General features: G+C 41.2%; 1 protein-coding gene and 1 long non-coding RNA gene across 8 annotated transcripts in view; one reads left to right on the plus strand and one right to left on the minus strand.

The window, feature by feature from the left end:
- Positions 1–4,437: 4,437 nt before the first annotated feature.
- FYB1 (FYN binding protein 1) overlaps positions 4,438–26,446 on the minus strand; it is a 182,310-nt gene continuing 160,301 nt past the window's right edge. For all 7 annotated transcript variants that reach the window (XM_008262140.5, XM_070056664.2, XM_008262138.5 and 4 more), the window contains 7 exons: positions 25,678–25,703; positions 22,674–22,740; positions 15,633–15,732; positions 15,050–15,212; positions 8,776–8,809; positions 5,909–5,940; positions 4,438–5,109 (listed from right to left, as the gene is read on the minus strand). In XM_008262140.5, coding sequence (XP_008260362.3) covers positions 5,087–5,109; positions 5,909–5,940; positions 8,776–8,809; positions 15,050–15,212; positions 15,633–15,732; positions 22,674–22,740; positions 25,678–25,703 — 445 coding nt within the window. In that variant the 3' untranslated portion in view covers positions 4,438–5,086. The remainder of the gene's footprint in view (positions 5,110–5,908; positions 5,941–8,775; positions 8,810–15,049; positions 15,213–15,632; positions 15,733–22,673; positions 22,741–25,677; positions 25,704–26,446) is intronic.
- On the plus strand, positions 19,125–21,636 carry LOC149122361 (uncharacterized). The gene is made up of 2 exons (XR_016220728.1): positions 19,125–19,303; positions 19,543–21,636. It is a non-coding gene; the product is annotated as an uncharacterized LOC149122361 (long non-coding RNA).

The raw sequence follows: 26,446 nt of genomic DNA on the forward strand, positions 1-26,446 counted from the left end.
ATATTCAGATGTAGCAACCGGACCCAACTAGTTTATTTATTCCATTATCATGAATTATTTTACTCTGTTTGCTGGATTTACTATTATGTGTTTTTGTATTACTTTCAAATATCATCAGGCAAATAACTGGGACTCACAGAAAGTTACCACTGTTGAAATAATGCACATCTCAACAGGATTCCACTGAGTGGACAGTGGAATGGTCAGAATGCATAATAGCAAATTACCAAGGAAGGCGATAACAAATCAGCCTGTGTCAGACTCTGTACAAAATGCTTAAGTACGTGGTTTCAACTCATTGTGACAGTGATCCTATACAGTAGATCCATTCATATTTTGTGAATAAATATGTTGAATCTTAGCAAAGTTTAGAATCTTCTTTAAGGTTACATAATCTCAAACAGAAGGCAGAAAAATGACATATTTAGTTACTAAAATAAACCCTTATATATGTTACATGATTCTGACAATATAGGCAATATCGGCAGAGATTTCAAGATTAGTAATAATAATAGATAATAGTTAATCCTAATCATGTGTCCAGAATAATGTTCATCATTTCACCAGTGTTAATAGGAAATAATTTGTTAGGAAAATATTTGTAGTCTGTGATCTATTTCTATCCAAACCTCTGTTTTATAAAGAAACATAGGTCCTCGATTATCCTTTATCTCTCAAATATTTTTTAAAGCTTTATTTGAAAAGTAGAGGAGAGGGGGAGAAGGAGAGAGGAATGGATCTTTCATCTGCTGGTTCAACCCCCGAATTCCCACAACATTCAGGGCTGAGTCAGGCCAAGCCAGGAGCCAGAAACGCCGTCCTGGTCTCCCACGTCGGTGGTAGGAACCCAGGTACTTGAGTCTTCTGCTGCTGCCTCCCAGGCGCATCCACGCACATCTGCATCAAAAGCAGGGGCTGGGACTCTGAATCCCACTTCAGTCTGGGACGTGGGCGTTCCAAGCAGTGGCTTAACCCACTTTGCCATGGTGCCTGCTCCTATCTTCCAGTTTTTATTTTCCTGGCTAACTGGTTCCTTCCCATCAGCTTTCCAATAAACTCAAAATCTTTTCAGTCAATTTCCCAGAATAAAACAAACAAGACCTTTCTTCATTTATCTTTATCTCATATTCTTCAATATTACAGCCAACTTGTTGGGAAGAGGTGTCTATACTGTGTGTCTCAATTTCCCATTCACCTCTCAACCCATCTGTCAAGAAGGGCTGCTGGAGCCTCTGACCAAGGGTGGTCGCACACAGCCTTCATGTGTCTGCCCCTCAGTCTGCTACAGCTGCACAGTCATCTTGTCCAAGGGCAGGCCTGACCCTTCCTGGGGTGGCCCACATGGGTGATGAGCAAGATGGGGCAAGAGGATGGCCCTTCGGCTTGAAGCAGATAACTGATGGGCACTGTTGCCTTTGTGGCCCTGTCTGTTGGACTGAAGACTTATCAGTCTTGCATCACCTTTCAGTTTCTTCATCCACTGAATCTTGCTTCTTCCCCTTTCTTTCAAAGATGTTGAACCTTAGCTAATATACATCTGGTTCCCCAAATTCTATTCTAACATGTGGTTCCAGAAATTCCCCATTGGTGACACCATGGCAATCTGCTTGGTCTTGATTGCATCAGTGAATATTTCTGGGGTTGCCAAAGACCTACATGCTGATAAATCTAACAGGCTTTTATCAGTCGTCAATTTTTAAAAAGATTTACTTATTTATTTGAAAGTCAGAGTTATATATAGAGAGAGAAGGAGAGGCACAGAGAGCGAAAGCGAGAGCAAGAGAGAGAGAGAGAGAGAGAGAGAGGTCTTCCATCCACTGGTTCACTCCCCAATTGGCTGCAATGGCCAAAGCTGCTCCAATCTGAAGCCAGGAGCCTGAAGCCTCCTCGGGGTCTCTCACACAAGTCCAGGGGCCCAAGGACTTGGGCCATCTTCCACTGCTTTCCCAGGCCATAGCAGAGAGCTGGATTGGAAGTGGAGCAGCCAGTTCTAGAATTGGCACCCATATGGGATGTAGGCACTGCAGGCACCGGCTTTACCTGCTTCGCCGCAGCGCTAGCCCCATATCAGCCATCAATTTGTATAACCTCTCCTGGCATGTGAGGTAGAAATTAAGGAAAAATTATAGTGACAGCCAATAGAATTAATATATTTTTTGCAGACACATCATTCATCTATTATTTTATCATCAAATACATAAAGAAGGGCTTCAAATATCATGCCAAGTAGAGGAATACAAAAATGAGACTGAGACCTTGTTATCTGGGAGCTCTTTTTCATGAGGTTTCATTGAACATGGAGAGAGAGCAGAGATGGGTACTTCTGAGTTCTGAGCTTGTGCAAATGGATGGTGGGGATGTCACAGAGGTAAAACCTGTAGGCGGGATAAATGGTTTAAAAGAGGCAAGAGGAAAAGTTTATTGTTGAGTCTTACGAGCTAAAGGTAATTGCAGAACAATGCAGCAATGCCCTCAGAGTAATTGTAGTAGAGACTAAATTGCAATAATAAGATTCAACATAACTTGAGAAAACAGCAAATGAGGAGTAGGGGTGAGGGCTTGCTGAACCTAACCGAGCACCCAACTGGTAACTAGGGTTCATTAAAAATCAATCTCAAAGTGCCTTCCCCAGAGGAAGCCGTGCATTTTTACAAACTCTCCAGCTGTACTGTGTTCTGTTCTGCTGCCTTCCAGGTGCATTAGCAAGGGGCTGGATGGGAAGTGGAGCAGCCAGAACTTGAGATGGTGCTCACATGAGATGTTAGCATCACAGGTGGATGCTTAACCTGCTACACCACAATGCCAGTCTTTTTTTTTTATTGTTTTATTTTATTTATTTGAAAGGCAGAGTGACAGAGAGAGAGTGTGTGACAGAGACAGGGAGAGGGAGAGGGAGAAAGGGAAAGGGATGGGGAAGAGAGGGAGAGAAGTAGAGAGGGGGAGAGAGGGAGGGGGGAGAGGGTGAGAAGGAGAGGGAGAGGGAAAGACAGGGAGAGGAAGAGAGGAGGAAAGGGAGAGAGGAGAGAGCAAAGTACCATGCTACTGATGAAAGATCTGAACTTAAACAAGAGGTATCCCACCCTCTGAGGCTGAAGAAAAGGAAAAAAAAAATAGGTACCGAGAGAAACATTTTGTAGATGTGGGATGAAGCAAAGGGAGAGAAGGGTGAAAGCTTCAGTTTTTTTCTGAGGTAGGTGGCAAGGTTATCTGTAGAACAGATATTTTATTTTGCCTTTTCTCACATGAAAGAATTTCATATAGGAAATTACAACTGAAATCATATCTAGTATATTAAAGATTTCAAATATTTATTTTATATTAGGGTAATTATTATATAAATCACAGGTGTAATTGTGTGTTTTTTGGTGCCTATATCAAAACCCTGAAATTCTCTCTTAATCTAATTTGGAAGTTCATTGAATTTATGATATTTTCAGTCAGAAAAAATTTACTTCAAACATACACTGTCACTGTATTATATATATATTTGTTACTCAATTTAATAAACAACAGCCACTTTTGAACTCATGTAATTGTGTGTATCTCGTCCTAAACTATATACTGGCTAACTCTATCAAAAAGCAGACATTAAAATGTTTCTTGAGTGGAGCAAATCTTTGAGATCAATAGTTCCTAACCTGGGGGACCCAGACTCTCAGAAACTGAATAGAGGAAGCTGATGATTGATTTTCACAGTTCCTAATGTAAACCCCATCTTACCCCTAGGAAAGCTTCGAGTTCCTTGACTACTTGAAATTGTTTCACTTCAGTAGACACTCCAATGGGTCCTTGCAATATTAAAACATGGGTAACTCATCAATCATTACTTAATCAATACATTTAAAAGCTAGACATAAACTTCCCAAACACGAAGCTGGGATAGGAGAATGATTATCAGAGTTTGAGGTAATTGGTAGTGAAAAAGTGGAAAGTTGATTGAGTCTAATCCATAGTTTACAGATGAGAACACTGAAGGGAAACAGAATTTATCATGTCATGGTTCATTAGAAGAGCCAGCATTTGGACTTGTTCATTTCATATTTTAGGAGTCAGGAAAAAGTTATCTAATATGTTATTTTCTTGGGTGTGTAGTGTTCTTAGCATCTGAAACACAAGTGATTTGCATTTTTGGTGGTGGGATGAATGTATATCCATAGAAAATACCCTAGTCCAGACCCTTGGTTTCTTAATTTGTACTCCATCTTCCAGCCGACTTTCCAAAAAAGTGGAAATAAATCCTGTAGAGTTCATTAAAAACAAAAACTTTCAAAAAAAAGCTTCATAGGAAAAAGGTGTCATAAAAGATTAGTTTCAAGATATATTCTTTCATTCTTAATTTCAGGATAGTTCCCATTCATATCTATGCTAGTTATCCTTGCTCTATAAGCAAAGTATGGAATTAAACTGTTAGCAGTTAATGAATCTGCAAAAAGAAAATTTATTTGAAACTTCTGTAGTTTAATGTTGGATGTGTACATTGAATGCGTAACATTCTCAGAGGTTACCACATATTCACAATTGCCAAATAGAAACAAACTTTATACAAAAGTTTCACTATTACAATAATTTTCAAAAAATATTTAACAGCTCTGCCTTTTAACAAGATAGATCACTTGAATAGAAAATATAATATGCTTTCATATTTAGAGATACAAACAATAGTTTTCTTCTTGTGGAATGTTTTACAGTTTCCTTCCCCAGATTCTTTATTTTTCTTCTTTAGGCTTGTTTTTTGGACAGTATAGTCATGATTTTTTTCTGGAGTGATCTCATTTTTTCACTCTTTCTTGGAGAGGAGAGGACATCTTCCACTGACAGCCTAAAAGTAGTATCTTCATAATCGTGGTCAAAGCAGGAATGGGTTATTTTCTAATTCTTACATGTCACTGATGCAGTCTTCTGAGATATTAAGCAGAAAGACCATTTTCTAAGTTCAAAATTTCAAAACTTTCTAAGGATAATCAGAAATTCACAACAAATGGTAACAAGTAGTTTTGTGCATTCATTTTCTATGATACCCAATAATGGTTTCCAGTGGAGACTCCGCCTTCATCTTGGCAACACAGCAGAAAGACCAAAGCTGAGTCTAGTCATTATCATAGATACAACCTGAAAGAAAAAACATGCAAACCTAAATGTAGTTACAGAAACACAAGCTCTTGGGGTGTTCCAAGGTGAGAAACGTGGGTAACAAATGCTGACTTGGATTGAAAAAAAAAAAAAAAAGTAGAACTGAGTCACTTACAGAAAACTAGTTATGTGAATTTTTAATGTTTAATGTTAATTGTTTAATTAATGTTAATGTTAATTGTTTAACATGTTTAATTTCATTGTTTAATATACAATTCCAATAACATTTCTGGACAGATGTATTCTCTACCAAATGAGACTCAATGTGATTTTATTTTCTTTGACATTGTACTCTTTGGTAGTCATTCTGAATGAGTTTGAAAATTTTACATATGAATAGGAATCACTGGTTTAAAAAGACTAGCGAGCAACATGACCAGCACTGTGCTTCATTGGAGATTATCTTTTTAAGTAACAATTCAGAAATAAATGATGCTTCTGTTAGTGTTCTTGTACCTACTTACTGATCAAGTATGCATATTTATTTTGATGAAAGAAATCATTATTAAGATTCATAGTCCGATGGAAAATTTATTAAAAATTGTTACTTCTCTTTTCAAAGAAGAGGTTTTTCTCTCTTGTTTTCCAGTCCTTGGTGAAAAAAGGAATTAATTTTTTCCATGATAGCAGGGCATTTACCTTGCTTAACATTTTTGATAGATTCAAATTCTGATCAAATTGGAAGGCTATAAGGCTCTACTTCATTCAGTAAGCTGGTTTTGGATAACAGCAAACACACCATAGCTGTTCTTTGTTGTGGGTGCTATGGGAGACTTACCATCAGCAATATCGTCATAGATCTCTCCATCGCTGTAATGTAGAAAAGAATGTGCTTTAACGAAAATGTCTTCTTATCTTTAAAGCAACACACAGAAAACAATGCACTTTTATACAACACAATTAAGAGTTTTAAGGATGAGAAATGAAGTGTTAGGCATTTTAGGTGGGGAGAAAGTTCATATTCACCTACGTTTCTTCTTTTAGCGGCTTAATCAAATCCTTTGCTTTGTTCTGCAAGCAGGATGACTGAAACATGCTTCAAGAGCACAGACTGTGCCTCACTCATCTTTAGATCCTACCGTGGTCTAGCACACAGCTGTGCTCTGTAAGCAATGCTTGCTGGACCGCACGGATCTCATAACAACCACGGCACAAAACTCCACTGAGGGCCTTCAAACAAAACTGTACTGAATTTTATACCTATTAATATCATATCCATACTTTCACTTGAATTTCAAATGTTGACTGAAGTATAATAATATTTGGCCTAGGAAATGGTTGCATAATTTTATATTTTCTAATTATGATTTATAAATGTTAGTTATAAAATATATAAATATTACTTACAGAATAATTAGTAGAGAGGGTTGTTGTAGAGATTCTTATGCAATGCTAAAAATACTATTTATGACTGTAGACAGCATCCACCACAATGGTTTTGGCTGCTTTTACACAGTTTAGCTTTTGCCATGCCCTGACTCTTTGTGAAATATTTTATTCAATAAGCATATCAAGTGCCTCCTGTATGCCGGGAGACATAAATATGAGTAAGACCCAAGCTGTGATTTTAAGCATTTTATGACCTAAAGGGAGTATGATACCTAGGCAATAAAACAGAAAACGTTATAAATAGTAACATGGTCTTGATGGAGGCTGCAGCTCCACAGTTCGGACAGTGAAGTGGCCCTGTCACGCAGACCAGGCTCCCTCTGGGTTCTTGTCCTTTCTCTGTGCTTCTTCGTGGAAGCAGCAGCAGGCCCTTCGAACTGCTGCCAACTGTGGCAGATGCTGTGAGCTCCCTATGTCTTCTGTTTGGATTTTCCTCCGAGACTGAGGGAGGGTTTGGCTAACAGAAATCGGATACAAATGCAAAGAGGCCAGATTTTCTTGTCGTTCATTCAATAGACATTTATTAAGTATTCACTTCAAGTATTGTACATGGTGAACCAATAATTACATAGACAGTATACTTTTTCTCTTCATCATTTTTGAATAATCGCTAATGATATCGTCCTATCAATTTCCTCACATTTTGTATCTTTCATGGAACAAAACCTACTGAAAAGTCCCATGTCTCCCACCATAATTATTGCTCTGATTATTACTTTGAAAACAAAGGTATTATGATTATTTTTCTTTTGATTTTCTACTAGTTTGCTGACAAAGATCTTAACAGTGATCCCTGTTTTGATTCATGCCAGGTTGTTCATGAATGAGCAGTTTGTGCATCCTCCTTGATCTTTCAGCATGCTGAATTCCATAGGTCTTTGTGTTGGTACATAGCCTAACCTGATAATGGAGTTCATTTCTGGCACTGGGCTCCTTGGAACAGCATCTTGCAATGTTTTGGGGAACTCCAATGGTACACTAGTACCAGACTGTGACAACGTCTTATTCATAAGAATAGAGGCATCATTGACGACTATCTTTGCTCCTGGTGTGCTTCCAAAAAGGCAATATAATACTCTACTATGCCTGATGGGAGAGAAGAAAAGCCCTCAATGAGGGGCTAAGCTAGAAACTGTTAACAGGTGATATTAGCACCTACCATGTAGACATTTACTGGTCTCTAACTAATTCAATTAAACTAACTGCATTAATCAGCAAGTGAAATGAAAGTATTAATTAATGAAAGGGTCAGGGGCTTTGACCTGTCTTGGGTGTTTGCTGAGTGGTGAGCTCAATTAATATAGAAGACTTTGAACTGTAGAATAACAATAATTGTATAATAATAATAATAATAATAATAATAATTGTATAATAACGGGAAAGGCTTCCTGCTGATTTAAGAGATTTGCACTTGAGGATGGTCTTAATTTTATTATGGATACTACTGTATGGGCATTAGTACAGGATACTGTTTATTTTGATGTAAAAATTTTTAAAAAATTTGTTGAAAAGGTGGGGGTGGAAGGAAAGAGAGAAAGAGACAGAAAAAGAAAGGGAGAGAGACACACACACACACACAGAGAAGAGATCGAGATCTTCTGTCTGTTGGTTCACTCCCTAAATTGCCTCAATGGCTGGAGCTGGGCCAATCTGAAGCCAGGAGGCTTGAGCTTCTTCCAGGTCTCCCAGGTCTTGGGTGCAGGAGCCCAAGAACTTGCACCATCTTCCACTGCTTTCCCAGGCCATAGCAAAGAGCTGGATAGGAAGTGGAGCAGCCAGGTCTCGAACCAGTGCCCATATGGGATACCAGCACTGCAGGTGGCAGCTTTACCAGCTACACCACAGCGCCAGCCCCTCCAAGTGTCATCTTAACCACTTTGCCGAGCACCCAGCCCACATACTATTTTACATCAGTTGATGATGATTTAGTAGATCATATTACTTAAGTGATATTAGGAATCTACTCCACTTCTAACCTAGCTTCCTGCTAATGCACAACCTAGGAAACATCAGATGACGGCTCAAGTCCTTGAGTCCCTGCCACCCACGGAGGCCTGGATGGAGTTACCAGCTCCTGGCTTCAGCCTGGACCAACCCTGGCTATTGCAGGCACATGAGGAGTGAATCAGCAGATTGAAGGTCCCACTCCGACTCTTTCTCTTTCTGATGCTCTGCCTTCTAAAAACATAAACATTTTTTAAAAGAAAAGCACAAAATTCTTTTTAGAAATGTAACAGTAGAAGAAAATGGGCTTACTTGTCAACCAGGTAACTCCGAAGCACATAACCATCTATGAAAGAATAATGAAATACATTTTATTAATAATACAGGTTTGAAAAATATTTACTATTTCTCTTAATAAGAAAAGCAAATAAATTTTATAATATATGGCATCATCTCCAAGTCTGACTCATTTTTCTTATTTCTGTCCACTTTTCTTGCCTTCCTTTCTCCTTTTCTCCCTAACTTTTCTCTCTGACATGTCTCCTTTTTCCTCCATGTACAAACTTTCCTCCTTTCCCCTTTAAATAAGACAGCAACAACAACAAACAACCTGAATTCTTTTCTCCTAGCTATGGCAGGCTGATGTTCAGGGGTCCTTCACATTTTAGTCTTATTTCTTCAGTGTGTTACACACATCGCCCAACTGTAGCAAGAAGGAAGTACAGATTGTAACAGTTTCTAAGTGAGCATTTTCAATACTGCCAGATCTAAGACTTACCTTTTCCAGTTTTAGTATATCAAACAGCGTCAGAACTGCAGTCAACTCCACCTCCAGGAGCCAGTGAGCTAACAGCTACTTGGAAGAGAGTGCATTCTAAAAAGTCTTAAAAGAGCTCCCTTTGGGTCAGTATGGAAGAGCTTCCACTGCTGGTTTGGTTTTTTATTGTTTTTTTGTTTTTTTCCATTTGGCAGAGTGACAACATTTACATTGCATCATTCATGGAACAAACACACTCCATTATTGGAAGACCAAACACCAGGGATTCAATTGATGCTTCCATTACATAGAAAAAAAATTCATATTTTTATACTAGAAAGTTGTTTTTAAAAACGAATTTATTTTTATTTGAAAGGAAGACAAGGTGTGGAGGGAGCAAAGGGAAAGAGAGATCTGCCACTCACTAGTCTGCTCTCCAAATGACTGCAAGAACCTGGGGCTGGACCAGGCTGAACCTAGGAGCCAGGAACTCTACCCAGTGCCACCCTTTGGGTGCAAGGAACTCAAGTACTTGAGCCATCGTCCCCTGCCTCCCAGGAACATCTGCAGAGAGCTAGATTGGAAGTAGCGCACCCACGAGTGGATTCTGATATGGGATGCAGGCATCCTGTGTGGTCATTTCACCTACTGCAACGTAACACCCTCCCCACTTGTATGTTTTAGTGAATATTCTGTTGTTTTGTTGCTGTTGCTGCTGCTGCTGTTGTTGTTGTTGTATGTGTGTGTGTGTGTGTGTGTGTGAGAGAGAGAGAGAGAGAGAGAGAGAGAGAGAGAGAGAGAGACAGAGAGAGAGAGAAACACAGAAACATCAACAATTTGAATGTTATTCAGGAAAACTGTATCAAGTCGATGGTGAAGGGGATAGTACTTGCTGCTGTATCTCACTTCCCTGACATGATGTGATAATTTGGGGTTCATTAGCTATGAAATCATTGTTTTAGAGCATTTTTGCAAGATTAATGACTTTTAATAGGGCATAGATTTTTTTGCTGTCTGGTATCTTAAAACATCTCTGCTAAAACTTCACTCTATTAAAGCATGACTCATGGCGATGTCAAAACAAGTGACTTGCCCTGAATTTATATATAATCTCTCCATTATGGTTCTTAGAAACAATTTTTTTTTTTGCAGGAAGAAAGTGTTCTCTTTACTCACATTACATACATGATGGGATTTCAAAAAGTAGTGGAAAATGGATTCAGAGAAAATGTACATTTTCCACAAACTTTTTGAACACCACTGGTACATTTATCACAGAGAATGGCAATAAAAAATACAAACATAACAAACAACAAAAAGCCCTTGTCACGTTGCATGCGGTGGAGAATGGCTGTTGTGTTTAGTAAAGCCCTGTGATTCTGTGGGCGCCAGTACACCAGGAATTCTCACATATCACAGGAAATTACTGTTTGGAAACCTCACATGCACAGAGCAGAACACAGTGGCTTGAACTGAATGTTTTGAAATCCATGGTGGGGCAGAATTGGTTAGGAAAGCAACACCCCCACCCCATATGTGCTAGTTAATTTGTCTGGTGCAGATGTGTCTCAGGACAAATGACTCACCTTTTAAAATAAAAATATAAAATTACCAAGGACATAAAAATCCTTTAGAGCACAGAAATCATCTCCCTTCTAATATTTTCAAATTTTTTTTACTTAGAAAAGACATTATATTATTTCATTATTTTGTGTGTGAGAAAATCCAGATATTAATTTACTCAATCTGGCTTCATATAGCTTATAAACAATAAGATTATATTGTAAAGATTTACCCAGGCAAATGGAACCATGTCCAGTTCAAAGGGGAAAATGCCTTGAAGCATTTTCGTAATAGAGTGAATAAAACAGTAATACATAGCCTGAACATCAATAATTTTCCTAATTTTATAAAAATGCTTTTCTCCTCTGCTCTAAATTGTTATTTCTGAGGCCTCATATAAGAATGACTTTGAACATTTCTAAATGTTAAAAATCTTCAGTGAGCATGTGTGTTTTGAAATTTAAAAACATTTTCTTAAATACAGACAGGATCAGCTGGAATTGGGAAGATCTGAGCACCTTTAAAGCACCTCTTTCTTTGATGCCCAAAAGATATGGAGGACGTTTTGCCACAAATAACTCAGCTCCCGTCTCATTCCACACTTTTTGTAGAAAATTTTTCTCTGATGACAGGAGGTGGGAAAACTCACAGCTTATGAGACATTGAGTTGTGGAATATGTGCAATTATTACTGAGAGATTCTAAACACTGGGGAATGTGCCAGAAGCGTTTATTTAAGATCTCAACACCTCCACAGCACTGGCTTCTGCAAGTCAGTGGGCAGGTCCTGATCAAAGGTAACAATGTCTGTAAAAGAAGCTGACACTCCACTCTACAATGCTAAGGGGCTGTGGTTCGTTCTTGAGCCTCTAATTTCTATCATTAGCAACTATGCTCTCTTTCCTTGGATGAGTTGAAGAAGAATGGAGAGCCAAGTCACCATGGTGCTGGGCTGTGTATATCTTTGATTCTACTGAGAAGATAGAGAAACAAGGAAGTGAAAGATTGAGTGTATCTGATGATACACAACAAGCTATCCACAGTACAAAGATTAAGGTGGAGAATGACTATCTTCTAATCAGCTGAACTATTCAATACACTTCTTCCTGTGCGTGTCTGTAGGTCAGACTGTCACCTGTGTGCCCAACTACACTTTTCAAATGGTTACATTCCATAGAGAGAACCCCACACAAGGTGCTGGGCCGTGCACATGTTGGTGAAACAGCACTGAGAACTTTTCGTTGAAGTTGCACTTAAGCTCAGAGTCTAATAAAGCTCAGAGATTGCCAGAACAATAATGACAAATACAGCAGCAGCCGTAGTATGATGGTGGACTTGGGAGAGGTTGTGATGAGTTTGCTGGTGTGGGCAGTGAAGTGCAGCTGAAGTTAGATGACAACTGAATTATTTTTCTTTAAAGAAAAATTATTTTCTTTAAAGATTATTTTATGCCGGCGCTGTAGAAGATGGCTCAAGTGCTTGGGTCACTGCACCTGCATGGGAGACCCAGAAGAAGCTCCCGGCTCCTGGCTCCTGGCTTCAGATTGGCCCAGCAGATGGAAAACCTTTCTCTCGGTCTCTCCCTCTCTCTGTCTGTAATTCTACCTCTCAAATAAATAAAGTCTTTTTTAAAAGTTTTATTTATTTATAATTATTTGAAAGGCAGAGAAATACAGAGAGAGAGAGAGAGAGAGAGAGAGAGAGAGAGAGAGAAAGTTCGATCCTCCAACTGCTGGCTCACTTCCCAAATGCCCATAATAGCTGGGGCTAGGCTGAGCTGTCAAGAGCCAGGAATCCAATCCAGGTTTCACACATGAGAGGCAGGGACCCAAGTACTTGTGCTATCACTGTGCCTCCCAGGATGTGCATTAGCAGGAAGCTGGGTTGGAATTGGAGTGAGGACTCAAGCCCAGGTTCTCAGATACGGGATGTGGGCATCCCAAGTTGTGAATTAATTGCTGTGCCAAACACCCGATCCCCACACAATCTGCATGATTTTTTAAAATAAGAAGTAAATCCTACTTCCTATTCTTCCTACTATTCTATCATGAGATATTCATCACATTATTTTCATAATCATCATTTAAAATATCCAGTGGGTATATTCATAATATCTAATCACTTAAAGTTTTTGAACCTTTTCATTCCGGTCTCCCGCATGACTGCAGGGTCCCAGGCAGCTGGGCCATCTTCCGCTGCTTTTCGCAGGCCATTAGGAGGGAGCTGGATGGGAAGTGGAGCAGCTGGGATACATACCAGTGCCCGTAGAGGATGCCTGTGTTGCAGGCGGCGGCTTTGCCTGCTACTCCACAATGCAGGCCCCTGCAGGCCACTGGTTACAGTAGATCCCTGCAAGTGCTAGCCTGCAAGGGGATTTTTCCTGTATCTTAGAGCTGTGTCTAACATTATCTCCAGATGCAAATCTTGATATTATGCTCTTCCTTCCCTTTACCTTTTGTGGCCACGTCCTGTATTTTCTTATGAAAATCTTCTCCATGATAACTTTAGATCCATTTTCCCCTTCCTGGAATTACTGTGTTGTGTTCTGAAAAATCCATTTATATTCCTGTCCCATGTCAGCCTCTTCCCATTAAAATCAAAGCTGAGAGTCCATGTTTCCACGCACATTGATCAAGACGATATGCAGCAGCAGTGATGTGCACTTTCCAAGGGCAAATCTGGGACTGCATATTTTTAAATTACTTTTCCTTGTACATTAAATAAGCTTCCTTTTAAATTTTGATAAAAATAAGGGTAGGCTTTTTGTGCAGTGGTGTTGCTTGGAACAACCATAACCCACATATCCAGGCTGAATTCTGGGCTCCTGGTGTCAGCCTGGCCCATGACAGCTGTTGCAGGCAATTGGGGAGCAAACCAGCAGATAGGAGAGCTGTCTGTCTTTCTGCCTTTCAAATAAAAATGAATATAAATAAATCTTTTAAAATAAAAAAAAACTTGACAAAAATATTTTCTTCTGGCAGTAGATAGTCAGAGGACAGGGACTCTCTTGTATTTATTATAGGTTGCATTAAATACATAAAAATAGAAAGTAAAAACAAGTGAAATTGCAAGGCAGGAAAACTAGGAATTCTAGCTGCAAGATCCTGCATAATTTCAGAACCAGGCCAGAGCAAGAAGCACTCAGTACTTCACCACGGCAGTTCTCCCTTTAGTACACAAATGAATGAACAAACTAGGGAAGAGGGCTCGGATTCTATATCGTTCCCAGAACTCATCAGTCAGCAAGTCAAGGGTGGGTTTATGCAACTGCAATTTTAATACACATGCAAGCATTTTCTGTTTTAGTTGATTGTTTTCTACAATTTTTATTTATTAGAGAGGGAGAGAGACAGAGACTCCCATCTACCAGTTCACTCCCCAAATCCTCATAACAACCAATTCTGGGCCAGGCGTAAGTGGAAGCCAGAAACTCAATCCAGGCCTATAGAGGTGGTATGGTCCCAATTACTTGATCCATCATCTGCTGCTTCCCAGGGTGTGCATTTACAGGAAACTGGAATCAGGAGTGGAGCCAGGACTTGAACCAAGGCACTCCAATTAGGGATGTGAGTATCCCAAGTGGTGGCATAATCGGTAGGTCAAATGCCCACCCCTACAAGGATTTTCTGATGCTGGTGGTCTGGAAGACCACATTTTGAGAAGAACTAACATGGCATTACCTTTGACATCACAGTTTATGTCACTAGCTGGTAAATGAAAAGAGGTTCAAATAAAATACGTTGACTTCAGCGTGCAAAATTTTCAGTTTCTTAATATTTTCTACAACTACTTGTAAAATGTAGAGCCCGAAGAGTTTGTAAAAGCAAGGTGATCGGGGGCAGCACTGTGGCGTAATGGGTAAAGCCGCCGCCTACAGTGCTGTCATCCCATTTGGGCACAGACAGGTTCAAGTCCCGGCTGCTCCACTTCCAATCCAGCTCTCTGCTATGGCCTGGGAAAGCAGTGAAAGATGGCCCAAGTGCTTGGACCCCTGCACCTATGTGGGTGACCCAGATAAAGCTCCTGGCTCCTGGGTTTGGATTAGCACAGCTCCAGGCATGCAGCCATCTGGGGAGTAAACCAGTGGATGGAAGACCTCTCTCTCTCTCTCTCTCTCTCTCTGCCTCTGCCTCTGCCTCTGCCTCTCTGTAACTCTGCCTTTCAAATAAATAAATAAATCTAAAAAAAAGGCAAGGTGGTCATGAAAGCCTTGTTTGGTTGTTGCATTCTGCAGTGTTGTGTACACGTGGAGTCAGCACAGACTTACATTTTCCTTCTTCATTCCTGCAGAGAACTTTTGTGTCATCTGTGTTTTGCAGAACTTCAAGAGATTCACCAGGTTTTATCTGTAGGTCTCTGGTCCCCCACTTCTTAGAAGTTAAGGAAGGTACAACCTTGGTTGAATACAAGACTCTAATTTCACCATCATACTTAAAAAAAAAAAAAAGAAAAAACATTAACATGATTGGTTGATACATGTTATCATAGTATTTCATTTCTCAGTATTTGTTTGCTAAACAAACAGTTTAGTGCTTTCAAAAGACAATATAAAGCATTAAAGACAATTTTGAGGGAGGAAAGCTGCTCATAACCTCACTAATTTACTTGAACAGCTATCTTTAGAGTGTTTTTAAGACAAGGCATCATATTTGTAATATTGAACATGGGTGACAGCTTACTTAATTTGTTATAAGAATGAAATTATATCTAAAATGTTTGTGGAAAATAAGGGTACTATGATAGATAACTATAATATTGAGCATTACACTTTTAAGTATTTTGTACTTAAAAATCACTGAACTTTTTTCATTAGTGCTTTGAACCTTGCATGATATTGAAATATGACATACTTTAAATTTTTTCCTGAAGTCTTTTTCTTCCTTTTCCTGCTTTTTTAACTTCTTAGGGTCTTTTTCTTCTGTCTTGGTCTTTCCAATATTCATTCCTTGACTAGAATAACAGAACACACACACAACAATACAATATTTCAAAAACATAAAAAGACTAAGTATAGAGATTTACTTTAAAATACTAAATTATTTAAATTTGGTTTACAGCTAATTGTTTTTCTTAGAAACCCAGTACCATTCATTATAATAAATAACATTTCATAACAGAGAAATGATTCTTCAAGCGAATACAGACTATGAGTTAAAATGGAAGTGACAGATTGTCAATTTTATTGAACCATATAAAATTGCAGTTATAGCTGAACTAAGGATATATGTCAGTGGTTTCCTATGTTTAACTATTCTTGAGCCCTCTAAATTTTTAAATCTTTCTTGGGAAGGTAAATGACTTGGCAAATGTCACAGAAAAAGCTCTAAAAAGTTAGTTAGTCAGTCAGTCAGTCAATCTACCTTTTTTTTTTTAAGATTTATTTATTTGATAGCCAGAGTTACAGAGAGAAAGAGAGACAGAGACAGAGACAGACACAGAGAGAGACAGAGAGAGAGAGAGAGAGAGAGACTGAGACAGAGAGCAAGGTCTTCCATCTGATGGTTCACTCTCTAAATGGCTGCAATGGCCAGGGCTGGGCTGGGCCAAAGCAGGAGCCAGGAGTTTCATCTGGGTCTCCCATGTGGGTGCAAGGGCCCAAGGACTTGGACATGTGCTGCTTCTTTCCTAGGCACATTAGCAGGGAACTGGATCAGAAGTATAGCAGCCACAACCCGAACTGGTACTGATACTGATATGGGATGCCAGCATTGCAGGCAGTAGCCAGCCCCTATATATATATATATATATATATATATATACACACATACACACATATATATCAAAGTATATATATATATATACACACACACACTTTGATGTGTATATATAATATCAAAGTTTATATAATATATACAATATATAAAGATTTATTTTTTATTTATTTGCAAGGCAGAGTTACAGAAAGAGGATGAGAGATGCAGAGAGAGAGAGAAGGAGATCTTCTAGCTGCTCATTTACTCTCCAAATGGCCACATCAGCCAGGACTGGGCCAAACCAAAGCCAGCAGCCCGAGACATCTTCTGGGTCTCCCATGCGGGTGCAGGGGCCCAAGGACTTGGACCATCTTCTTCTGCTTTCCCAGGCACATTAACAGGGAGCTGGATTAGAAGTGGAGCAGCCAGGTCTTGAACCAGCGCCCATATGTGATGATGGTATCACAGGCAGAGGCTCATCAGTTTTTCCACAATGCTGGACCCAAAAGTATATGATTTAAAAAAATGGACTCAGGGAGGGTGTTTGGTGCAGCAGTTAAAACCCCACTTGGAATGCCCATCTACCATATCAGAATGCATGAGGTTGAGTCCCATCTCCACTCCATGTTCCGGCTTCATATATGCACACCCTGGGAAGTGGCAGGTAATGGCTCAACTACTTGGGTCCCTGAAACCCATGTGAGACACCTGGCTGGAGTTCATACCTCCTGGCTTCAGCCTGGCCCAGCCCAAGCTGTTACAGGCATTTGGGGAATGAACCAGTGGATAGGAGATCTCTCTCTCTCTCTTTCTCTCCTTTGCTCCCTCTCTCTGATAAAATAAACATTTTTAAAAAAATATTTATTTATTTAAAAGGTGGAGTTACAGAGAGGGAGGGAGGGAGGGAGAGAGAGAGGTCTTTCATCCACTGGTTCACTCCCCAAATGGCTGCAACAGCCAGAGCTGGGCCGATCCAAAGCCAGGAGCCTGGAGCTTCTTCCAGGTCTCCCACGTCTGTGCAGGAGTCCAGGACTTGGGCCATCTTCTACTGCTTTTCCAGGCCATAGCAGAGAGCTGGATTGGAAGTGGAGCAGCCGGGACTCGAACTGGCGCCCATATGAGATGCCAGTACTGCAGGCAGAGGCTTTACCCATTATGCCACAGCAAAATAAACATTCTTTTAAAAACTGATTTTTATGGCTTATGAAGTTTATCTATATGTTGACGTTTTTCAAATCTACTTAAAAAATGGAGCCTGAATAGGAAGCAGGCAACGACAGTTATTGAAAAAAGTTTTAGGTCAAAGTTAAGATTTTGGATACCAGGGCCGGCATTGTAGCACAGCAGGCTAAGCCTCTGCCTGAGTTACCATCAGTATCTCATATGGGCACCAGTTTGAGACTCAGCTGCTCCTCTTCTGATCCAACTCCCTGCTAATGGCCTGGGAAAACAGCAGAAGATGGCCCAAGTGCTTGGACCCCTCTGCCCCATGTGGGAGACTGGAAGGAACTCTTGGCTCCTGGCTTTGGATCAGCCCAGTTCTGGCCATTTCAGCTATCTGAGGAGTGAACCAGTAGATGGAAGCTTTCTCTCTCTCTCTGACTCTCTCTCTATTTAACTCTGCCTTACAAATAAATGAATAAATCTTAAAAAAAAATAAGATTTTGAATACCATATTAAGGAGTTACTAATATGCAATCTTTATCTTAATATTGTCTACCCGGCTGCTCCACTTCAGATCCAGCTCTCTGCTGTGGCCTGAGAGGGCAGTAGAAGATGGCCCAGGTCCTTGGGCCCCTGCACCCACGTGGGAAACCCGGAGGAGGCTCCTGGCTCCGGATTGGCACAGCTCTGGCCGTTGTGGCCAATTGGGGAATGGATCATCAGATGGAAGACCTCGCGCTCTCTGCCTCTTCTCTCTCTGTAACTCTTTCAAATAAATAAATAAATCTTAAAAAAAAAAAAATCCAGCTGGCGCCGCGGCTCACTAGGCTAATCCTCCGCACACTGGGTTCTAGTCCTGGTCGGGGAGCCGGATTCTGTCCCGGTTGCCCCTCTTCCAGGCCAGCTCTCTGCTGTGGCCCAGGAGTGCAGTGGAGGATGGCCCAAGTGCTTGGGCCCTGCACCCCATGGGAGACCAGGAGAAGCACCTGGCTCCTGCCATCGGATCAGCGCGGTGCGCCGGCCGCGGCGGCCATTGAAGGGTGAACCAATGGCAAAGGAAGACCTTTCTCTCTGTCTCTCTCTCACTGTCCACTCTGCCTGTCAAAAAAAAAAAAAAAAAAAAAAAAAAAAAAGAAATCCAAAAACCCTAGTGTGGGGAGCAACTGAGACTAGACTAAGTTACTGGAATTAAGACTTATTCTATGCATCTGCTCTCCCACAATATGGCGCTGGGGAGGAGTAAACTTTTATGCAGCTGCCTCTCGCCAATTTGACTGATGAGCTGCAGGAGCTGATCCTGCTCCTGATTGGAGGAGAGCAGCGTGCTCGGCGTGTGGGTAGCAGAGTTGGGATTGGTGGAAGAGGACTGTAAAGGAGGAGAGAGACAACATGCACCAGGAACATGTGAAGGAACACCTGAGGAACATCTGAGCATCCCCCGAGAGAGCCGGCTGGTGGTGTGCCACTCCTCCACGGAAGCGGGGAAAGTGGCAGGGGGTGCCGCCCCTCCACGGAGGTGGAGGGGCTGGCAGCTAACCCGGGACAGCGTTGTTCTTCCGCGAGTGAGGGACCGGCAGCTAACCCAGGAAGGGCCAGGCAAGAAAGAACAGCGCAGGGTCCTGTGTCGTTCCTCCGTGAATGGGGGAGCGACACCCTAGACCTAGGTATAGAAATCCAGTGTATGTCATATGGAGGAACCTAAGGCAGTGATTCCCTACTCTGGCAGCAAACGGGATCACCTCAGGAGCTTGGAAACACATCACCAGCCCAGCTCTATTCCTAGACATTGGGATTTAATTTGGATTTATTTAAATTAATTTTAAATATTAACCTAACTAATCTGAATGGGGTCTAAGTACTAACATACTTATCTTAAAGCTTTATTTATTTATTTATTTGAAAGGTAGGGCTACAGAGAAGCAGAGAGAAAGAGAAGAAGAGCGAGCACACATGCGTGAGAGAGGTCTTCCATTTGCTGTTTCACTCCCCAAGTGGCTGCAATGGCTGGAGCTGCACCTATCTGAAGCCAGGAGCCAGGAGCATCCTTCAGGTCTCCTACTCAGGCGCAGGGGCACAAGGACCTGGGCCATCTTCTACTGCTTTCCCAGGCCATAGCAGAGAGCTGGATCAGAAGTGGAGCAGCTGGGACTAGAACTGGCGGCCATACGGGATGCTGGTGCTGCAGGCGGCGGCTTTACCCATTACATCACAGCACTGGCCCCAACATACCTATTTGAAAAACTTCCCTTGTGATGCTTATTTGTAACAAGAGTTGAGAACCATTTGCTGGAGTTAAAGAAGGGAATTGTGAAAGAGAGTATTGGTGAATAATGAAACACGTTAGATACTGATATTAATTTTTATCCAGATTAGCTAAAATAAAGTTTGGTTTATAACTGATTTATTCTAAGTATTTGGCTCTTCATTTTTGAATGCTAGTACTAAATTGGTTCATTGCAGAAAGCATTAGCACAACAGCCTGGTTTTAGCTTCTGCATCTGCACCGGCATCTTCTGTCTTAATGGTAGCCTGGGCATTCATGGAGCTGCTGGCCCAAATTAGCAATCAGGGGTTATCAGAGTGCAAGAGCATATGAAGCTAAAGGTGCACCAAGGCTATCTTCGAAAATGATTTACTTAAAAGTTGAACACTATGTTAAAGAACCTAAGATTGTTTAAACTCTGTAAATAAGCAACGAGTAGTAACAGTCCATATCAAATGAAGTTTAATCAGCTGGGGTTTGTTTTGCTTGAAGGAAGGAGCCAGCATGTGACTCTGGCTTCCTAGGGAGCTAGCTGACCAGCGTGTGGTGGCACTGGCACAGTGCTAGGAAACAGAGACGTGCACTCAAAAGGAGCAGGGGTGGGAAGGAGCTCCAGGTGGGGAGGAGGGCTAAGCGTGGCCGTGTTCCTCCGGGTGGGGAGGAAGGCTAAGTGTGGCCGTGTTCCTCCGGGTGGGGAGGAAGGCTAAGCGTGGCCGTGTTCCTGAGGATGAGCTGTCCCTCTGTGCAGAGCTGAGGAGGAGCCCAGCCTCCTTTCATCTCGCCTGTTTGTTTTGCCTGTAGAACTTGATCTTCATACATGAATGAGGCGTAGTTTCCTTCAGGTTCTTTGATCTTGATACTGTATTGAGTTCGGTAAAATTAGCTTAACAAGGTTGGTAGAAAACAAATACCAAGAGCTCACTCTGCGTTTTTACTGGTTCACCTCACTTTTCAGATTCCATGTCAGTTTCATCCTTTAACTGATTGTTTATTCATCCCTCTTTGGTCTTGGAAGAGTTGCAGAAGAGAAGCTCCTGCTTCTATCTGCAGAATCTATCGCATCACCTCACAAATTTATTTCCGAATGAAAAAGTATTCTACCACATTATTTGCTACTTCAAAAGAATTTTCGAAAGTTTCTCCTCTTATATTAACTGACCTTAATGGATTTTTAGTACACTTCTAGCCTAAAATTAAACTGAAACCTTAGATACATTGAAGAATGTTGACTTTTTTTTTTTTGGTTGTTGTTTAAAAATTTATTTATTTGAAAGCCAGAGTGGCAAAGAGAGGAAGAGACACACAGGGATCTTCCATTCCCTGGCTCACTCCCCAGTGGCCAAGGCTGAGCTAGGCTGAGACCAGGAGCCTGGAACTCCATACTGGTCTCCCATGTGGGTAGCTGGAACCCATGTATTTGGGCATCATCTTCTGATAACTAGGATACCTACTAGCAGGAAGCTGGAGCAACCAGGACTCAATTCAGGCACTTGACATGGGATGCGGTGCCCCAAGCAGTGGCTTAGCCCACTGTGCCACAATGCCTACCCCCAACATTTTTTCAAATAGAACTTTTGAGAATCTGATTCTTTTGTGAAAAAGAAAGGTACTTAAAAGTCTTTATTTTAAAGAAAAAAAAAATCCCTTTCTTTCCATAAAATACAATTGTGTAAAGGACAGAAGTGGCTTGAAAAAGAAAAGCGAGGCCTGAATGTGAACTAAAAAATCCATCCCAGACAAGACTGGCTTAGGAAAAGCAAGCATGAAGGGAGGTGGAGAAGCGGTGAGACCACCTGTGATCAAGATCAAGATCTCAAATATATTTTCCCGTGAATGAATGCAGACAGCAGTGAGTCACAGCTTTGCTGCTAATCAGGGACAAGGACTTAGGACTGGGAGACCAGGGGTGGGAGTGGGGATGGAGGTGTATGGTAGCGGGTAGTGCATAGGGGAATTAGGGTTCTCCCTTCACAAACTCAGCAGAGAGGTAAGCACTGGGATCAGAAAGAAATAGAACTGGGACCAGTGCTGTGGTGTAGTGGGTAAAGCTGCAGCCTGAAGCGCTGGCATCCCATATGGGCTCCAGTTCTAATTCAGCTCCCTGCTGGTGTCCCTGGGAAAGCAGTGGAAGATGGCCCAAGTCCCTGGGCCCCTGCATACACACCGGAGATCCAGATGAAACTCCTGGCTTCTGCCTGGCCAAGCTCCAGCCATTGTGGCCATTTGTGGAGTAAACCAGCAGATGCAAGATCTTTCTCTTTGTCTCTCCCTTGTTCTCTGTAATCCTGCCTTTCAAGTAAAAAAAATAACAAATAAATCTTAAAAAAAAAAAAGAAAGAAAAAGAGCTTTAGGGAAGAGGGCAGAGCAAATACATAAGATACATACAGTAGGCAGATATCTGATCACATTTTAAAATGTATTTATTTTCATTTTTATTTCAGAGAGACAGAGATTTTCCACCTGCTGGTTCACTCTCCAAATGTCTGCAATAGCCGAGGCTGAGTCAGAAGCCCAGAATTCCATCCAGGTCTTCTAAGTAGGTGGCAGAGAGCCAAGCACTTGTGTCATTATCTGTTGCCTTCCACAATGCGTATTGGCAAGGAGATGTGTCGGAAGCAGAGGAAGCATTCGCTCCAGCATGGAACGGGGCACTGTGGTGCCACATGCCTGCCCTCTTCACCTCCCACTCCCCACTGAGTCTTTATTCCAATAGAATTTTCTTGAACAACGTCTTTTTATCACTTCACTGGAACAAAAACATTTTAATTACCTCATCTCTGCTGATGGCGCTGGGAAATCTGAAGCATCCACGTCATCATAAACTTCATCTCCGATTTCTAACAGAAGAGAGGAAAAGGTTGGAGGAAGACGTTTGTACTTCTGAGCTGATGCAGTCAGTGATTTTTTTACATAAGAGTACATCAAGGGAAGTAAGAGGTAATTTTCTGGTGTCTGTGTACATTTCTCCGGGAAGTACTGTCTGTTCCTGAAGGGGAGGAATTCTTATCTCTCCGGATGTCTGAGTACCACGTGACCATGATTGTAACTGTCATTACAGGGGGAACATGGAACAGTCTTTATTTTTTATTTTTTATTTTTTTTTATTTTATTTATTTATTTTTTTTTTGACAGGCAGAGTGGACAGTGAGAGAGAGAGACAGAGAGAAAGGTCTTCCTTTGCCGTTGGTTCACCCTCCAATGGCCGCCGCGGCCAGCGCGCTGCGGCCGGCGCACCGCGCTGATCCGATGGCAGGAGCCAGGAGCCAGGTGCTTTTCCTGGTCTCCCATGGGGTGCAGGGCCCAAGCACCTGGGCCATCCTCCACTGCACTCCCTGGCCACAGCAGAGGGCTGGCCTGGAAGAGGGGCAACCGGGACAGAATCCGGCGCCCCGACCGGGACTAGAACCCGGTTGTGCCGGCGCCGCTAGGCGGAGGATTAGCCTAGTGAGCCGCGGCGCCGGCCGGAACAGTCTTTATGACCATCTGAAGATTCAAAGTGTGAGTCACGAACTTCAGACAAGCTAGTCAATATGACTGACCATTGGCAGTAAGAAGTGGAGACTGACATCAAGATTCCTAGGGGACTTGGGGTGCTGTGCCAAGATATTTCCTTATGTCTATATCCATGTTCTTGTCTCTCTCTCACTTTTCTCCCTCCACCCATCCTTCCACAGGCTTTTCTTTTCTCCTTCCGCCCCTCCCTCCCTTCCATCTTTCTATTTTACTTATTGATGTGTTCTTTCTTAACTTTTACCTTATAGGGATCTTAGGAGTGGCCCACCTTCAAATAGAAGGGTTATTTCTATTAACAAATACTTTGATGATAGCAGGTAATGGGAAATTTTATTGGCAGAAAAAGCAGCCGTGATCTTCACTTGTTCAATGGCTTTTCCAATCTGAATATATTTTGTCTTCCTTCTAGATTTTATGTTAATAAAATCAGGAAAAACACTGCTGCTCTGCATCTACTAAGTGGCTTGATAGCAAATGAAGCCAAATGATGAGTATTGCAAACATTTTAAGAAATTATTGTCATAGCAAGTTTGTGTTCTCTGACAGTGGCAAGGAACTGATTGCCTTTAAAAATTTCTCTCTCATCTCTAGTGCTCTTTCTCTATTTCTCTCTCTTTCTCTGTATTCAGGTTCATTAAGTCATAGGATAAAATTTTCTCAACTACATGAAAAATCCATAATAAATATGACAGATTATTGGTTTCCAGAACAGTAAAAATTAGTATTTCATATACATGCAATATTTAAAACAATTTATTTACTTATTTGAAAGGCAGAGTTAGAGAGAGAGAGAGAGAGGGAGAAAGGGAGAGAGAGAGAAACACAGAAGAGACAGAGAGAGAAATCTACTGGTTCATGCCCCCAGATGGCTGCAACAGCCAGGGCTGGTTCAAGCCAAAGCCAGGAGCTTCATCCGGGTCTCCCACATGGATTCAGGGGCCCAGGGACTTGGGCCATCTTCTGCTGCTTTCCCAGGTGCATTAGCAGGAAACTGGATGTGAAATGGAGCAGCCAGGACTTGAACTGGTGTCCACATGGGATGCTGGCTTTGCAGGCAGCACTTAACCTGCTGAACCACAACATCAGTCCCCACATGCACGTTCAAAAACAACAAAAAAATAGGGGCTGGCACTGTGATGCAGTGGGTTAAGCCATAGCCTGCAGTGCTGACATTCTATATAGGTACCAGTTCAAATCCTAGTTTCTTCATTTCCCATCCGGTTCCCTACTAATGCACCTTGGAAAGCAGCAGAAGATGGTCCAAGTCCCTGGGCTCCTGAATCCATGTGGGAGACCTGGATGAAGCTCCTGGCTCCTGGCTTCTGCCTGGTCCAGCCCTGGTCATTGCAGCCATTTGGAGAGTGAAGCAGCACGTAGAAGATCTCTGTCTCTCTGTCTCTCCTTCTTTCTCTGTATCTCTCTGTAACTCAACCTTTCAAATAGATAAATAAATCTTAAAACAAAACATCAAAGTCTTTAAAACAACAACAACACATAAAGCTAAAAACATTTTTTACTTGATCATATTTGTTCCTCTTTATACCTAAGTGTTGTAAATACTTCTTGAATATGATAGATTAGGACACAAGTGTGTCATCAAGTACTGACCAATTTGAATTAGTTCCTTATGTATTTTCAATCTGATAACTGAAAAGAAGGTTCTAAAGTGAGATAATGTATCTGCAAGGACAGATTATCTCTATCTCTATGGCTTGCTCTTCTAATGTACCAAAATAAGTAAACCTTTCAGAAACCCCTGAGTATACTTGTGAGATAACATTTTATTTTGTTCAATGTCAATTTTAGCAAATCTTTGAAAGATCTGTATCATTAGGGGTTTAAAAAATAAACTGACATTGCACAAAGAAGAAACTGCTACTTGTGAAAATTTCCAAATGTGATATATATTGCAAATTTAAAAAGAAATTAGATTTAGGATGACTTTGTGGCATATAGTCTGCTTATCTTTAGATATTTTATGAAGGGAGGAGAGACATATAGGATGTTGTTGTCCATCCCTTCCTGCTTATCCCTAACACCGTAGCAGCTCCTGCAAAAACTATTTAAAAGCCATCAATATTTTTATTTTCTTCATTCTTCTATTTCACTGTTGAGCAACTGTGGCCACCCAAGGTGAAGTTAGTTGTCCAAGGCTTCACAATTTATTATTTAATGGAGACACTGTGATTACATCCAATGCTTTGCACTATTCCAACTCCAAGAAATAATGATATAAACTAACATTTAGTTTTGTTACTTACCCAATTGTTGAGGAGGAGAAGGGAAACTAGAAGGAAAATGAGAAAACAATCAGACTGATATGAACATGGAGAGGGACTCCTTTACAGAGGAGAGGTATCAACAGCCCAGAGGCTTGTGGTGGTTAATCATTCCTTTCTTATCCCCCATTTCTCCATGAAGCCAGACTTTCTGTCTATCCAGTTTGGAATTTAGGAAGACTTTTTTGAGCTCCAGTGTTGGCCAAAGAAGTCAAGAGTTAAAACACCAGTTGGTTTATTTTACTCCAGCCACTGGATAAATGTTTTCAGATTTGTTCTATGAAGTTTAGACATATTATCATACCAGAATAAATTAAATATATTCAATATTTTGCTGTGATATGGCATATAAAGCTTTGGTCCAAAACTGTCTGGATTAAAGAATATGAAAACAGTGTCAAAATCAACATAGGTCATGGGAATAAGAACATGTTTCCACAACAGGTACACATGTACCCCTACCTCCATAGGAGAATGGTGAATAAGAGAGAAATACTCACTTAAACTGGACAGTGAGAGCTTATTAATAGATGTGATCTGAAATTGGGATTAGGTAGCATTTAGTTGCAACAGAAAAAGACCTTTTCTTCTATTACTTTTTGAATTAAGGCTTCTGTGCGCATGTGCCCACACACACACACACACACACACGTATCCACACAGATGAAAGAATGGTGCACAAAACAGGAATGGCTGGTTAAAGTAAAGGGTTACAGGTCTTTAATTCAAATGATCCAAAATCAGAATTGAG

This window comes from Oryctolagus cuniculus, chromosome 14 (genome assembly GCF_051225735.1).
Source record: "Oryctolagus cuniculus isolate XC-2025 breed Fujian yellow rabbit chromosome 14, ASM5122573v1, whole genome shotgun sequence".
NCBI lineage: Eukaryota > Metazoa > Chordata > Mammalia > Lagomorpha > Leporidae > Oryctolagus > Oryctolagus cuniculus.